Here is a 15,182-nt window from a genome sequence, read left to right as displayed (position 1 = left end):
TTTCCATCGCACGCTCTGTAATATGATGGCTGGCTTTGGCTAAATAAGGTAAGAGAACACTTAGCATTCTTTCTTGCCAAAAGACGGCTGATCCTCTGTAGTGCTGCGAGCCAAAACGCCTTTTTATCCTATCAGAAATTGAGGGTGCTTTAGGCGTGCCAGCCAATCCCTCTCCACCTTGACACTGTCATGCTATAGGGATGCATGACTGGCGCTTAATGGTGGTTTTCAGAATTCTCTTCGTTTGATTTAGACTGCCAGGGCATGTTTTCTGAAAGCCAGGTATGTCTCTCTTAGAAGTGGGCAGCAGTTGCCAGTAAAGCAGACTTTCTCCTGTCTCACTTTTCATTGAAGCAGTAATTTTCCCCTTTGTTTTGTATTGAAGATATGGGGCTTGTTTAATTTTCCAAGCAGGCGTATTTTTCAAAATAGTCATTCTGGGAAGACATTTGTTAGGTTGTCAAACTAAGAAAATAATATCGAAAGCACCAGAGCTCTGTTTCTTGTTTTAACTGTAGCAGATGGTTTTGTTGTTCTTTTTCAGTTCAAGTTTTCCCTTTATAACCAAGAGAAACAAGATTTGCTAGTTGTAGAAAATTGTCCTAAATATTCTGTGACTCACAGTTAATTTAGGGAACTCATGCTTTTAGAGACATTACCTAAGAGAAGGTGCTGGAACATGGAGAGGCTGTGGATTGGTGGGTCACGGATCATTTGCAGCTATTTGCAGCACACTGATAGAAAATATTATCGCATCATCTGACGCTAGTAAAGCCTAGTAAACACTATATGCTAACAATGATGGGAATACTACATGCACAATGGGGCTTACACATTTTCATCAGTCATTTCACAGCACAAACACCCTCTTGCTTAGCTGTGGGTCTGATCAAATGTTGTGTCCCCTATTAAGTTACCTGATGCATTAATCATCATCATCACTCTCCTAATCAATCATCAACACTACACAGCAGAGAGTAGTGATAAAAATGCCTGCTTATCTTTCTTTTTATGTGTCCAAAACAGCCCACAGAACATCCATAGAGCCCACTGTGCTAGCATCGCTGCTACTAGCAATGCATTTGCTGTGCGCTGTTATTATCTACTGGACTTGCTGGTTTAAAGAAATGCAACACATTTGTTTTTGTTTAGGAGATTTTACCAGTTTCTTCCTTGTTTTTGAGGATATCCTAATGAATTGCCGTAATGTTAGCTCATGAGCACAAAACTCAAACTTGACCGAGAACCGAGAGGTCCCTGATCCTGTTTCGGCAGGATCTGGCACAAATGAAGCCCTGCTCTAATCTGTTTCTCATCAGAACAACTGCAAACTAAACCCAGCAATAATGCTGTATTAGCTCATTAAGGATTACGCATGGTAAAAAGCCCTTGCTTTCCTACACATAGTTGAACAGAATCGTTTGGAAAATGCAGTAGATATCCTCACACATGACAGATGAATGATGAGGAAGAGGCCCAGCGTATTGCTGAAAAATGTAGACAAGGAGCCTGCTGCAATGTACTGGCCCATCTCTTGTTGATTTTCCTTGGGTAACATGAGATCACAAAGGGCGCTCCTATCCATCAGAGGGGGTATTATTGCATTTTATCTCAAATTTGTGGAGTCGCTCTGTATCTCCTTTCATCATGATACGGATTAATGTCTGCTGTGTGTGTGCGAGTGTGTCTGAGTTTGATGGATTTGAGCTCTCCTCTCCGAGACAGGCCCGGTGTGGTACAGTGATCCAGGGTACTGTTTTACCGCATTTATTCAGACCAGTCCAAATATGTCGGGGGTGCTATGAGGCCCAGTGTCGCTGGAGAAAAATGACAGTTGACCCTGCCCATTAAGATGACAGGGAGGATGACATGCTTGAATATTTCAGATATGGCTCATTTTTTTCTGAGCACTGTACTGCAAAGAGAAACAAGCATTGTGTTTGTGTTAAGGTGTAGCTGTGGATATCACTTTTTCATGCCAGAAGGTGAAATAAAGTGTTGAGCAACAGTGCTTGTCTAATATCCACCACCAGTTTGTACAAGTCAGTCAGGTCCACAAGAAAAAAAAACAAAAACATTTTTACTATGCCAATAGGCGGTTGTTGACTGTAGTCATTTGGCTTGCCAAGCAAATATTAAATCCTTATCTGCCAGCGCAAACATGAGTGAGAAATTTCTGATATGATCCATGAGGAATAAAACAGCGAACACATCAGTCATTTGGCATTGTTAAGTAGGATTTTGGAGAGTGGGCAGTCAGTCATGTTGATTGCGAATTTGTTCCAGTTGGGCAAACAGGTTGGCCCCAGAGGACAAACCATGTCTTTCAGTCCTTTGACTGTCTGTGCCAAGCATGGATTATGTTCATTTCAATGACACCTCAGCCTATCCAAACAAAACACCTCCTCGACAACAGAGATAATTAACGATTAAAGATGAAACTCCTCTGATCCATAAGAAAATAAGTCAGCAGTTTGGATAGGATTGCACATCTCATGTTTGATATGTACAGTGTCAGATATGTCTAACATAAGCACGGATATCATGCCTCTCTAATGACAGTATGCCTTTCATATAAGTCCGTTGTATCTTGCCTCTTGGGTTGTCTGTAATAGTGCTGACTTGACCTCTCTCCAGGCTCTGCCGCCTGTCAGCAGTCAGCTCACACTTCACACCCAGCTTGGCATAGCAAAGCCAGTGCCAAGGTGCAAAAATCTGACATGACAGGGCTCTCGTGCGAGACCAGGATCGTCAAGTAACTTACAGGGTGTACGCTACAGGTCGTTCTATGTGCCCCAGTTAATGGCCACGATATCAGTTAAAGCTGGACAGAGTTTTATTGAAGCTCAATCGTCATTGTTGTTGCATTCATTGGAGGTCATCTCACTATGTAGACTTTCGAGGCCAGATCCAAAAGGGAAAGTACACACACCCACACACACACACACACACACACACACACACACACACAATAAAGTTCAACTCATGCAAGAGCTTGTTTGATGATTGTACCGTAGGTAACGTGTGTGCTGGTCTGATTGTGGCTCTGGATCAAAGATAATGGCATAAAGTTCGCACAGCCAAGAAATGAGTGGTGTTTGAAGATATTGCACAGTATGTGGGAGAAACAGAGCTTGGTCTTTTTGTTGTTTCTATCTTCATAACTCTGTGAGGATTGTCCATACTTGTACAATCCTCTACTCCATTTTGCTCATACATACTTTATTTCTCTATGTTGAGCCCTGCTCTTAGAGGTTTTCAGTGCAAGCCTCATTGTGTGCAGTAACCAGTTAAATCAGCTTCCATATGCTCTCAAATGTAGCGAATACTGCATGTTCCCTTTGCAAGATGTTTGTCATATGCATAGTGCAATACGTTTTATCTCCTGCCAGGCACTGATGTGAAAACTGCGTATCTCCAAAAGGGTAACTTTTCATGGGCAACAACAACAGGACTGTCTTCAGCTATGTGACTTTGACCAGTGGGTTTTTATGGTGTGTTTATCCTAAGAGGTAAAAAAAAAAAGAAAAGTTGGTCATGTTGTAAAGAAACACTTATTCGTTAAATTGATGTGAACATTTTTTTGAAACTCCAAATCTGGAGACTTCTCATTCTTATCAAATGTGTTTTTAAGTGTCCATCTGTCTGTGACTGGTGGAAGTAATTACCTCGGGTCATTATGGGTTTGGAGCAACACTGATGACAAGGGGCTGCTCTCATTAGACTGGATGTCAGGTTAACTAGATCGTGTCTTTACTGAAACCACTGACAGACAGGTGCCAGAGGTCCTCCTCCTCCTCACTGATGAGGAAACATATTTTGTCACTGAAGAAATTATAAATAAATAAATGTTTTTAAAGGGAATTGGAAGGAAACTGCAACTTATGCATAAACTTTGTTTTTGACAGGAAGACTCTCAGATGGGAGAGCTTTTTTCCATCTCTTTTCCATTAAGTACAGTCGCAGTGTGGCCAGTACTGAAATGAGATGGTGTACTGTCACAGATGTGTGTGCTCCCACATCGGTCTGCTTCCTATTCCTAGAGCAGAATCTGAAATAGATGTGGTCTCAGCACAACTGTGTTTATTGGACAGAGTTTGCACTGGTGCATTTCCCCACGTGTCAGGTTGTTAAGAATAGGAGGGGAGCGAAGTCAGAGGCGGCGAGAGCCAAGAGGAGTGAGAGAGGAAGAGGGGGATGAAGTGGGTTAGGGGAGAGTCATCGAGGTCATTGACGAGAATATTTTCCAACTCTACCACTTTAGAAAGAAAAGAAAATTCTTAATTTAAAATTCTCAATTAATTGCAGTACATGAAGTGAAACGTTTTTGATTTTAAGGATCATAAAGTCTGAATAGAGAAAAGCTCTTGGCTTTGTGGGCCTGCTTTTTATAGATAAAAAGATAAAAATCCCCACATAAAAAATGAGCGATGTGTGTGCAGATGTGATAGTAGACGAATATATCGACTGAGATTTAAAATCTTACTCTTTAAGCATCTGGTCCTGCATGTATATGGCTGTTTTTACTGCAGTAAGAAAAGCTGTTTGGCCGAAGCAGCTGCCAAGCAACACATGGGGAACGACCTCGACCAACCCTCCTTCCAAACTCGTATACGGAGATTATTAGGGGAGCATTCACCTGCAGAGTCACTGAAATAATACTAACGACCAGCAGTTACCATAACTTTAGTGTGACTTGTTTAATTGTGTTACAGCTGTCCTTGTCACCACCCCCAATCAGACCCCACTTCAATTGTCGATCCCTTAGTTCATATCTGTGTCAGGCTTTTGTCCAGTCTGCTGAATGGGTACATGCCTTTACCCTGCTCTCCGCTCCACTAACTATCTGTGTCAGTGGTGGCGAGTGTGAGGAAACCCTGCTGAGGAGGTGAAAGGGGGGCAGTGGGCTACAAAAAAAAAGGCGAGGGAAGAAAAGGGGGTATTTACTGGGGAGGGGGTGTAGTGAGGGTCACCCCACCTGGTAGCTAAGGAATGACTCATTAGACAGGCAGGCACTAATGAAAGATTTGTCTGTCCTCACATTGGCCTTGCTGTCATGTCTCTCCTCGTCTGGAATTCTGCAGATTCCACCCTCGCTTTCCTCTACTGTTTCTCTTTGACAGCGTCAGATAGCATCTTGACGGCTGGTTAGCGCACAGTTTATTGAAGAGACTTACCAGGAGATAATTAGCCTGCGATGCCCTTTAAGTGCTCTGCGGAACATTTTCAACCTCTCACGAATAATGAAAAGATATACGGGGCTAAAGAGTAGTACTCTGCTCTAAACTAACCACTCCAAGCTAAAAGACAAATGCCACTGCTGCCTTCCAGAAGAATTATTGTGACTGACAAAAACATAAACTTTAACTGAAAGCCCTATGTAAACACATCAATAAACACAACAATCCAATTTCCCTATTTCCACAGAGGGACAATGAGTGCCGTTGAGCTCTGCGGGGCGGGTTTTGTGTTTATTGGAACTAAGCGGTGGTATGCCTTGGTATCAAATGTCTCTGCCAGGATAGAGTGTCGCAGCCCAGAAACCTGATCTCCTCACTGCTCCTGTGGGATTTTAGACACCATGCTCTCTGCGCAGTGTGCAGAGGAAGTCCAGGTACAACATCCGTGAAGGAAATCGAATCAAAATAGATTAGCATAGTTTATTTGCATGCTCCTAACACTGTCATTAACATAGGTGAAAGGACGTGTGTTCAGACATATCTTATTGTGAGCTCTACGTGGAAATGATCTATATTAATGCTAGCAAAACATACAAAGGCAGCACACATTTGACCTGAAGTTTTTGCAGCCCTGCACACTATGTTAACTCTTTTCTCATCACTAGATTAAGCCCGGATTTATTAGTTATTTTGATGATTTTGATCTTGTCCCATGCCTTAGCTGTGCGTCTGCTTAGAGATTTTCACGCCCCGTGGGTCCATCCGGGCCTTCCTGTGAGGCCTGCTCCCAATGACAGAGGCTTCTGTAGTGTGTGTGGCCCGACTCAGTTTTCACTAATCTAAACCATCATCTCCATATGTCTTCCATCACAACTTCCAAAGCATTTGAATAAACTCCAGGCAACAGGAACAAATTAATTAATGGCCTTATTCCTCTGTGCAGTTTGTAAACTGTCTGTGTGCAGTCTGTGTGTGCATAGTCTTTCCTGTGAGCAGTTCATGTTCATGTACACACACACATTGTCCTTGTAATTGTCTTTATCCACTTTTTGGTTGCACTGAAAACCCAGACACGTTGAAAGTGATCTCATTCTTACCTGCATTCCCGCCTAATGATTTCCAACTGAGTGCTTTTATTGACCCATCGTTCACCTTATGTTTTTGTTCAAGGAGAAAGGGATAAAACGAGCACATGAAACTCCAGTCCACAAAGTAGCGCGTTACAAGCTGATGCACATGTTGGGAGGTCTTCAATCTTAATTACTTGTGTTTTCTCTTCATAAATGTTGGACCAGGTTTCCCTTACAGAGTGAGAAAGGAGAAGAGGAAAAAATGAGAAGGAAGCAGAAGGAAGCAGTGTTGATGTTGTTGTGCTGCTGTGTTTCGTGACTGCAGAGGGCCATTACGCATACTGTAAACTCAAGGGTTTCTCATGAAAATACCAGAAGACAAAAATGAAAGATGGGTCCCTTTATCCTTACACATGGCAGGCAGTGATGTGGCGGTGCTGGCACACACAAGACTGTGGTCTCCCAGATGGCTACAGTTTGCCTGAGCTTAGTCTGACCGCCGTCACCTCTCACAGAGTCTGTGGCCTTTACTGACCAGTGGAACGGGCTCTCTGAGACAGGGCTAAATGCAGACATGGGCTGGGCGCTGGCATGGGACTGAAGTCCACTCTTAAGGTCCAGCTTTGACCAGACCAGAACTTTGCAGCACACACTGACCTCTATTCCTGCAACACAAAAATACATCCAACCCAGAATCCACCTGTAGTCTCTGAAGTTTCTCCAGGAAGGAGAGTTAATTACCATTACACCCCATTCTACTCCGAGCTGAGCTTTAACCATGCTTGTGGGAGTGAGTGGGTGAGTGGAAATTGAGTAATTAGTGGTTTCATGACCAAAATAAAGCTTTGGTATTAAGCAGGTCAAATGTTGGGATACTTTTTCTTTTTCCTACCTCCTTCAAAGAAGCTCTCATGGACGAATTCACAAAGAGTGGATTGCGGTCGCTGATAGCAACATGAATTGTGAATCACTTGAAACCGCTGTCTGCCCGATCTCAAGGTCCAAGTCACAAAAAGTATTGCGTTGATGATATTACAGTCCAAATACGCCCATAAAGGTTTGCAGCTGGGTACAATTTGGCCTTTTTTTGCATGTGACAAAGTATAAATTTTGCCTTTGCGCCAAGAACAGACAAAAAGAAAACGGAAAATTTCAGACTGCTACAGCTCCCGACCAACGAGACTGTATTTGGGAATACGCCAGTCTTTCAGTGCTGCTAGTGTTTTCAAATGCTCACTGTCAGACTGTAAAAGAACATGGGCATGACACAACTTATTAATGCCCTCAAGTTACCACCAACTCTGTGAAGATGCTAATATAAAATGATCTTTGTTCATTGGACTGTTTTTGCAGTGAAGCTCAGTTATCCTTTGCGGATGCTTTGAGAATGACAGTTTCTATTTGTCTTACTCGTGCAGGTTTAGCAAAACTGCGTGCCCCACAATTGTCATATGTTAGCTTTCTAGTTATGGATGTTTCCCTGTTTTTTCCCCAGTAGCAAATCCTCCATGGTCTCATACGGTTAATGATTTCTTTTAAACCTCAGCATCTCTTCATCCCACACATAAAAGCTGTTCATCTGATTGTGCATTGTAAGACAGTTTTATAGACAATCACCAATTTGATGCTACAAAGATCCTCCCCTTCTTCTTCTTGTCTGTCAGCTCCACTCCTGAAAGCAAACACAGTGTAATTTACAGCTGTGTGTGTGGGGTTGTCCTGCCCAATGGGGTCTTTGTGGGTTTCCTGGCTGTGCTTTGGATGTGGTTTATGTGTTCCGCCTGCGGTGCGGAGCATGAGCAGTGGTAGTCATCCTTTTCATTTTATGGCACTTTCTGGAAACAAAGGCATGCGAGCAGATGAGTAACTGAGCATGTTAGATACACAGATGCAGATGGAAAACGAGCAAGGTTAATGGCTTTATTGGCAAACTTCTTTTTTTGCTTGTCAAATAATTTGTTAGCTGTCCAGCAGCGAGTGGTGGGGACAGGGCTTGGGTACAGATTGGCACGTGGAGATAAATAAAAAGTGACCTATGACTCACATGAAACTGGAATGTGCTGGCACTGACACAGAGAATCAGAAGGTGTCTGAAGCAGCACAAGACAGATTTGCTTCTAAAAGTTGTCCTCTCAGCAGTAGCACAACCATGCACAAAGTCCTAGCCTATCTGAGTATACCAGGCCCCACAGCAGGTCTTCCTCTCCGAGGTAGTTGAGCACATTCCTGATGATTATAGAAATTCCACTCCTGCCTTTATGATTGTTATAATTATGAGACCATTACATCCCTGTAGCTATCCCAGCTGAGAAAACGTGACTGTGTGTTGCAATTTAAGAGGCGAAAACAGCTGCTCCCTATGGTACATTAATATGAGGTATCAAAAACGCTTTCGCTTTGTTGAGTCATTTCCCCGTCAGGTTCTTGTCAGTAAAAGCCTGAGGGGAATGTAAAAATGACAGGAAAAATGGGGCTGCTTGTCCTCAGCTGCACTTGAGCATTTTTTAAGTTTCAGCATGTCTTGTTTTGTGGTATGAAGACTAATAAGCAACATTGCTCTTGAGTGTAAACTCCTGTTGACATTAAAAGGGAATATTACATCAGTCTGAAGGTCAGGCTGTGGAAAGCTGCAAGTGCCCAGAATGTTCTGAGTGCCCAAACTTTTTGCTATCTATCATATTTTTCTTTGTTCTTCTTGCCCTCGCTTTGTCTTGGCCCAATAATAAATCCATGACACATGTAGTGAGCTATTGAGTTTGAAGTTTCAGGTAAATATGACTGTGAGAGATGGGGTTCCCAAACATTTCCTCTGAATAAACGTGTACCAAGGTTCTTTTCCCGAAGAGGGAAATGCAGAGGGCCCATACTTTTGGGTGCATATCTGTGCCAAACGGTATGGAACTAATCTCCACTGAGCTATTTCTCATTAGAGATGGGCCTCTGGGAGGTGCATCGTTGTGTGGACTGCGGACAGGGACAGGGAGAAACTGTGTTCCTGCAGATGGGCTTCATTTAGTGTTTGGCAGAAATAACTTTCTGACAGTTTTATTGAGGTGAATGGCAGTGGAACTCTGCATGGAAGAATTTTCTCTGCCATGCTGTTACTGATTCACACACACACACACACACACACACACACACACACACACACACACACACACACACACACGAAACATGCTCCTGGGATTTACTCAAACAAAGTGGCAGCCCAGGTGCTGATGCATCACCGCTGTAGTGCTGTGCTGTGATCCTGGCATCACTGGTTGTTCAGCAGTGCTTGGTGTAATTTGTCTGTCGACCAATTAATATACAATGTCACTAAGAAAGTGCAATTATGACTTTAAAGAGAAAGAAAGCGTGCTGATTCAAGGCGTGAGTTGAAGTAGCACAACAAATCAAGTTTGCTTTGTAAGGTGAAGGTGCGATGAGTAACCAGAATATCTTCCTGTGGCTTTCCACTCCAGTGATCAGAGAGCTTGTCTGTTTAGAGATCCTTAATCTGAACTCTGAGTCATCTTCCTGAGGCACAGGGCGATGGATGTGGCCTTACCTTGACCTGCAGGGGAGGGTGCACTAGTTAAAAAGCTCTGGCTACTTTTTACATAATGTAGAATTGACTACAGGCTTGAGCTCAGACTAAATATAAAAATCTGTATATAATATCAGAAGAATTAAAGACAAAGATGCAACCACAACAACATGTCACTCTTGAGAGGAGAGTTAAAAGATGTTGCCAAATTGGCAAACCTGACATGCACAGGCTGGGAGTTCCAAAGCTGGGGGGCCCGAGCCGAAAAGGCCCGGTCACAGTTCCTTCCTGTTATTTATAAAGACACAAATCACCAACATTGCACAGCTTCCTCTCTAATACCTCTGGACTTGCAGAGATTTATTCCTTGTGGATGTTGTTGCCAGTAACTGGCTGGGACTCTTCCGTAAAAGACCAATACTCATCTGCTCATCATGCATCTGAGCCATGTACGGCACTGAGTGTACAAGACATTGAAAGCTCAGCTGCACTCGTACCAAATACCATCAGAGTCATAAATTAGAAACAAGACATCTTCTAAAGATAAGGGGCTCTGCTGGAACTGGGCTGAGAGGTGTTTGATTACACTGTGCAACCTCATCAAACAGGAGCCTTTTAACCACATCTAGCTTAGTCCCAGTTTGTATACATTACAAAATCACCTGCAATGTCTTGTTTGTCTCAAGTAGAATGGGATGACATGTCATTGAACATGCATGGCAGCAAATATTAGCCTAGTAATGTAATACAGAAATTTAAACCACATTTTGACTCATATTTAGTATTATTATGACGGGCTGGGACTTGTTGAGAATTGTTATTAAGTGAGTGTTATTAATAAATAGCTTGCTGACAAATGAAAATGTCCTTTTCACAGAGAGGTTGGATTTCCTGATGTTGCATGCTAGTTGTCTCAGTGGGCCTCTATATACAAGCTGTCATTGCGTCTGAAGTTTTATGTGTGTTGTGCAAATGTTGTGTGTTACTGAAAAGGCACGTCATTCGAGTACACACTCCGTCTGGTGTCTACAAGTAGCCCGTGTTTTGCCCGCAGAACTGGCAACACACCCTGTTTCTGTCTCGCTCTCAGTTCATCAGCTAAAGGGACAATAATGAATAGAGGTTTGTTGCTCTGAATCCCAAGCATATGCTCTCATTTGTGTGTGTTTCTCACACTTGTGAATAGAATTAGTGGCAGCTGTTTGTGAAGACGAGGAGCTCATGGGCACAGATCATTTGTGTGTTTATGTGTACGAGGGGTGCATATGTTGTGAGTGCTTATTCGCCTTTCTCAGTTGCATGTTTCGAGTATCCAAGTCCTACCTAAAAACACTGATGCATCAGCTCTGATAAATCCTGCCCATCCGGTCAGGACTGCAACAGCTGCAGTGGTGCAACAAACAGACTGCAGCCACATTGTAAAGAGCTTTATGTAGGGGTGGGTGCGTGTGAGAGAGGGAGAGAGAAACAAACTGCCCCACTGTTTTCATGCGTGTTTGTGTACATGCCAGTCTCCTGTCTGATCCTTGCTGACTAAGACATGTCATGCCTTCGAGCAATGAACGATCAAAGGCAGACTGAAGGACATTTTGCATCCAAATAAAAAGAAAACACTGAGAGAGAAACAGCTAGTGCCCGTACTGAATTGTTCTGCACTGCACTGTATTGTACTGTATGCTGCTGTATCTGCACAGCAGCAAGAGGCAGGTTTTGCTGAGTCAGAGAGAGTTCACACAGCAGTGATGAGTGAGCTACAAGGATTGAGCTCAACGCTGCCACTCCCTGGCAGCCTCTGCAGACTGCACACAGGGTGAAGGATTGTCAGAGTAGTTGCAGGAGATGTTCGCCTCCATCACAAGCATCTGTCATCCATCATACCTCTCCTCTAATGCTCTGTGGTGTTTCCATAACTGATTAATGGGTGTATTGTTCCTTAGCCGTTGTGGTGGCTATTGGCTTAAGTTTCTGCCTTTGACTTTGTATTATGCTAAGCTACAGATATGGCTTTGTCAGCAGGAAACATCCACTGTTCACTAACTCTCCACAGATGTGCTCTGAGTTGCTCCTACTGTTCTGTTGCTCTCACTATTACTCTTGCAGGACATTTTTCACATTTAGCTTCTCGGGATAATTACTGCCAATGATGTGTGCATGACGCGGACACAAGGAAGTGATTTTGAGGCAGATATTTGTAGTTCATTATGTCTGATGCAAGCGATACACTAAAACACAAGTAGATAGGCACTTTATTTTTCAAGAAAAGTCAAAATGAGTCTCTTGTCCATATATTTTATTCACTTTTTGTATGACAACATAATAGAAAGATACCACGTGTGTGACTGTCAGCTGATATTTCCATTCTTTTCCTTTCCTCTCTCCACACAGAAAAACTCTACAACTCAACTGGACGGGAGCTACGGAGAGCCCTCTTTTCCCTCAAGCAGATTTTTCAGGTAATCATATCTGTCTCTTAGCTTTTGCTGGATCCTTAATAAACATATTTTTAAAATCTCCAGCTCATAAGATCCAGTGAATTCCACTGTTGACGGTTTTTTTTTCATGATCACTCTCCAAAATGCAGCATTTGTCAGCATGTGAAGTATCTCCTGCAATGCTCCAGGGCTTTGAATGTTCCTATGCACACACATTTATATGCAACAGCTATATGAAGCGTGCACACATGCGTCAGTGCACACTCACACTTGGACACAGCATTGTTTTCTTGAGGCAGAGTTGTGCTGCTGAGAGTCTGCCTTCGTGGCAGCTGTGGAGTGTTCAGGTCTGGTCATACTTCACACACTGGGCTGGGCTGGGCCGGCCTGGCGGGCAGTCGGCCATAGAGGGGGAGGGTTAACCGACTGCTAGATGGAAAAGAGAGCAGCAGACGTTGATGCAGGCCCAGAATAGATTAGAATACCTCACTTTTTACACCATGAGTGGCTTTGTGGGGTTTCCGCTGTAGAGAATATTGATTGTTGTTGTTGTGGAATAAAATGTCCACTTGGCCGTATATCAGTATTACTTTTCTACACTGCAGTAGCACAGTGTGCATGTTTAGTCTTAAATAACAGAGTCGTATTTCAGAGTCATCGACAGGTGTGAGAGATGCAGGTGGTTTTGTCATCGAGAACAAAATGTGGGATGAAGTGGAGAGGCCAAAGCAACAGGAATATGTGCACACTGTGAGCCGATTGCAGCAGCTATAACTGAATGCAAACAAATACATGAGTATGAATTCATTAAGCTGAGGATTTTGGCTGAACTGAGAAATGTGCATTCTGGCAAATGCTGTATCACATAAATAAGTCTAAGTACCTGCTCTTACTACTAATAGCTTTTTTGTTTGTTTGCTTTTTGAGTTAAAGCAATAGAAAGTTTGTCTTGTTGCGTCACATTTGCTGCTGGAAGCTATTTGTCTACTTTGTGCATAAAGCATTCATATCATTTGTGAACATTAAGGTCAGCATAAATCATCTCAACAGTTCCTGCAGTTGTTTTAGCGGTTAATTTATTTCTTTATCACATAAGTAATTGGAAATAGTTGTGTGAGCTATTAAACAACGGGTTCCAGATCATTATTTCTCCACATGCTCTTTCATTCTCAGTCTGTGATTTACAACCAATGTTCATGCACTCAAAGGTTTATGTCAGAGGACACTTATGTGATGGAAGGCAGAACTAAATCTATCACATTAAGAAGAAGAAAGAAAAGAAATAGTTATCAAAACAATCCAGTCTTTGGCTCTGTCTATGATGTATGACAAGATTGTTCTTGCATATGTCTCTCATTGTTCTTGACCTCTTTCCAGGATGACAAGGACCTGGTGCACGAGTTTGTGGTGGCAGAAGGACTGACGTGTTTGATTAAAGTGGGCGCTGAAGCCGACCAGAACTACCAGAATTACATCCTCAGGGGTACGTCCACTGCAGAACAGAGCCATTCCTTTCCACCAGTAAACTCACAACATACTTCCCTCGTCTCTGCTTTCTCACACCTCAATTTACAACACGTGCTAATCGAGGATGTTATTAATCAATCCTGTAACACTTTTCTTTCCATAAACCTTTCCAGAACCACATGTGTTTACATACACCATGTAAATTGATGATTGCGCTTGATGACCTTCTCACACTCACACACCTCCGGCATATAAACACGCTCAAATGTGTGCCACAGATAATGTGGAAGCGAGGCCAAGTTTAGCAGCTGGTTAATTTATCTGTCCCACGTCGGTGAGGTGAAAGATCATGTGTGTTGAGGTCGGGGAGGGGTAGGGGCAGCACGTTCGGGGATACTAGAGGACCAAGGGATTCATAGCACTCGCTTCAAGGTCACTACCATTTAACAGCCTGCTGCGAGGGGGCAGGTCACACATGCTTAAGTGGCTAATAAAAGTTCTGGCAGGATATTGCAGATCATAAAACTAATTTCCCCTCCTTTTCTTTTCTTTTTTTGTTTTTCCTCATGTATTTCTTCATCTTTTCAGAAAAAAATGTTGCATTTCTGTTAATCATCCTGAGACACCACTTCATAAGGACACAAACACATGAACTTGGATCAGTTTTTTGTGGTAAATGTTTCATTCAATCAATCAATTCATATTGGGGCAGCAGTAGTTTAATCCGAGGGGACTTGGTTTGGGAACCGGTAGGTCGCCAGCTCAAATCCCCGTACAGACCTAGTAAGGAGTGGGGACTGGCAGCCAGAGAGGTGCCAGTTCGCCTCCTGGGAGCTGCTGAGATGCCCTTGAGCAAGGCACAGAACCCTCAGACCGCTCCAGTGCCATTCATGTCTGACCCTGTGCTACTCACCTGTTTGCTGTGTGCTTGCAAAAAGACGCATTTCAACTTTATATCGCCTAAAAAAATTGTGTAGATTAACAAATAATACAATACAATCAAATTTAAATTTATATTTTGACCTCAACAAGATAGCTGCATGCTTGCTCTTCCCAAACGCCTGTTCTGTCCAACGTATGATTCTACTCTGTAGCCGTTTTTGAATGGTTGTATGACAGCGAGCCTGAGTGTTTATTCCCCTTGCGGCGAATATGTTGATGAAGTCAGGCATTCCCATGTCTGTCCTTAGCATTTACATTTGAAAACCTCGACTGACCAGGTAGCAGAGTCAGCAGGAGGAGAGTGGTGAGTTTATTTTCCTATCCTGAAAAGTGACCTGCAGCCATATGCCAATGCCATCACCGTCCAATGCCAGTTACAAAAAGCACAACCAAAATTTGTAAAATAATCGACTGTAAATTTGTGTTAATCAAGCACAAATTTAGCAGAGCTGACAGAGAGGCAACTTGAGAGGTTCACGCCCTCCAGAACATGTAAGACTACAGTTTCATAGTCCAAACATCTATTTTGTTATTTCTTTATTAGCCTCAATAAAAAGAAGCC

The 15,182-nt window shown here is 42.9% G+C and overlaps 1 protein-coding gene across 3 annotated transcripts in view; it reads left to right on the top strand.

Moving 5' to 3' along the window:
• Positions 1–15,182, top strand: part of fhod3b (formin homology 2 domain containing 3b) — a 110,112-nt gene that overhangs the window by 48,849 nt on the left and 46,081 nt on the right. For all 3 annotated transcript variants that reach the window (XM_050047919.1, XM_050047918.1, XM_050047917.1), the window contains exons 4-5: positions 12,165–12,232; positions 13,589–13,694. In XM_050047919.1, coding sequence (XP_049903876.1) covers positions 12,165–12,232; positions 13,589–13,694 — 174 coding nt within the window. The remainder of the gene's footprint in view (positions 1–12,164; positions 12,233–13,588; positions 13,695–15,182) is intronic.

This window comes from Epinephelus moara, chromosome 6 (genome assembly GCF_006386435.1).
Source record: "Epinephelus moara isolate mb chromosome 6, YSFRI_EMoa_1.0, whole genome shotgun sequence".
Lineage (NCBI taxonomy): Eukaryota > Metazoa > Chordata > Actinopteri > Perciformes > Serranidae > Epinephelus > Epinephelus moara.
Note: the sequence above shows the minus strand (reverse complement) of the source record. Positions and strands in the feature narration are given on the sequence as shown.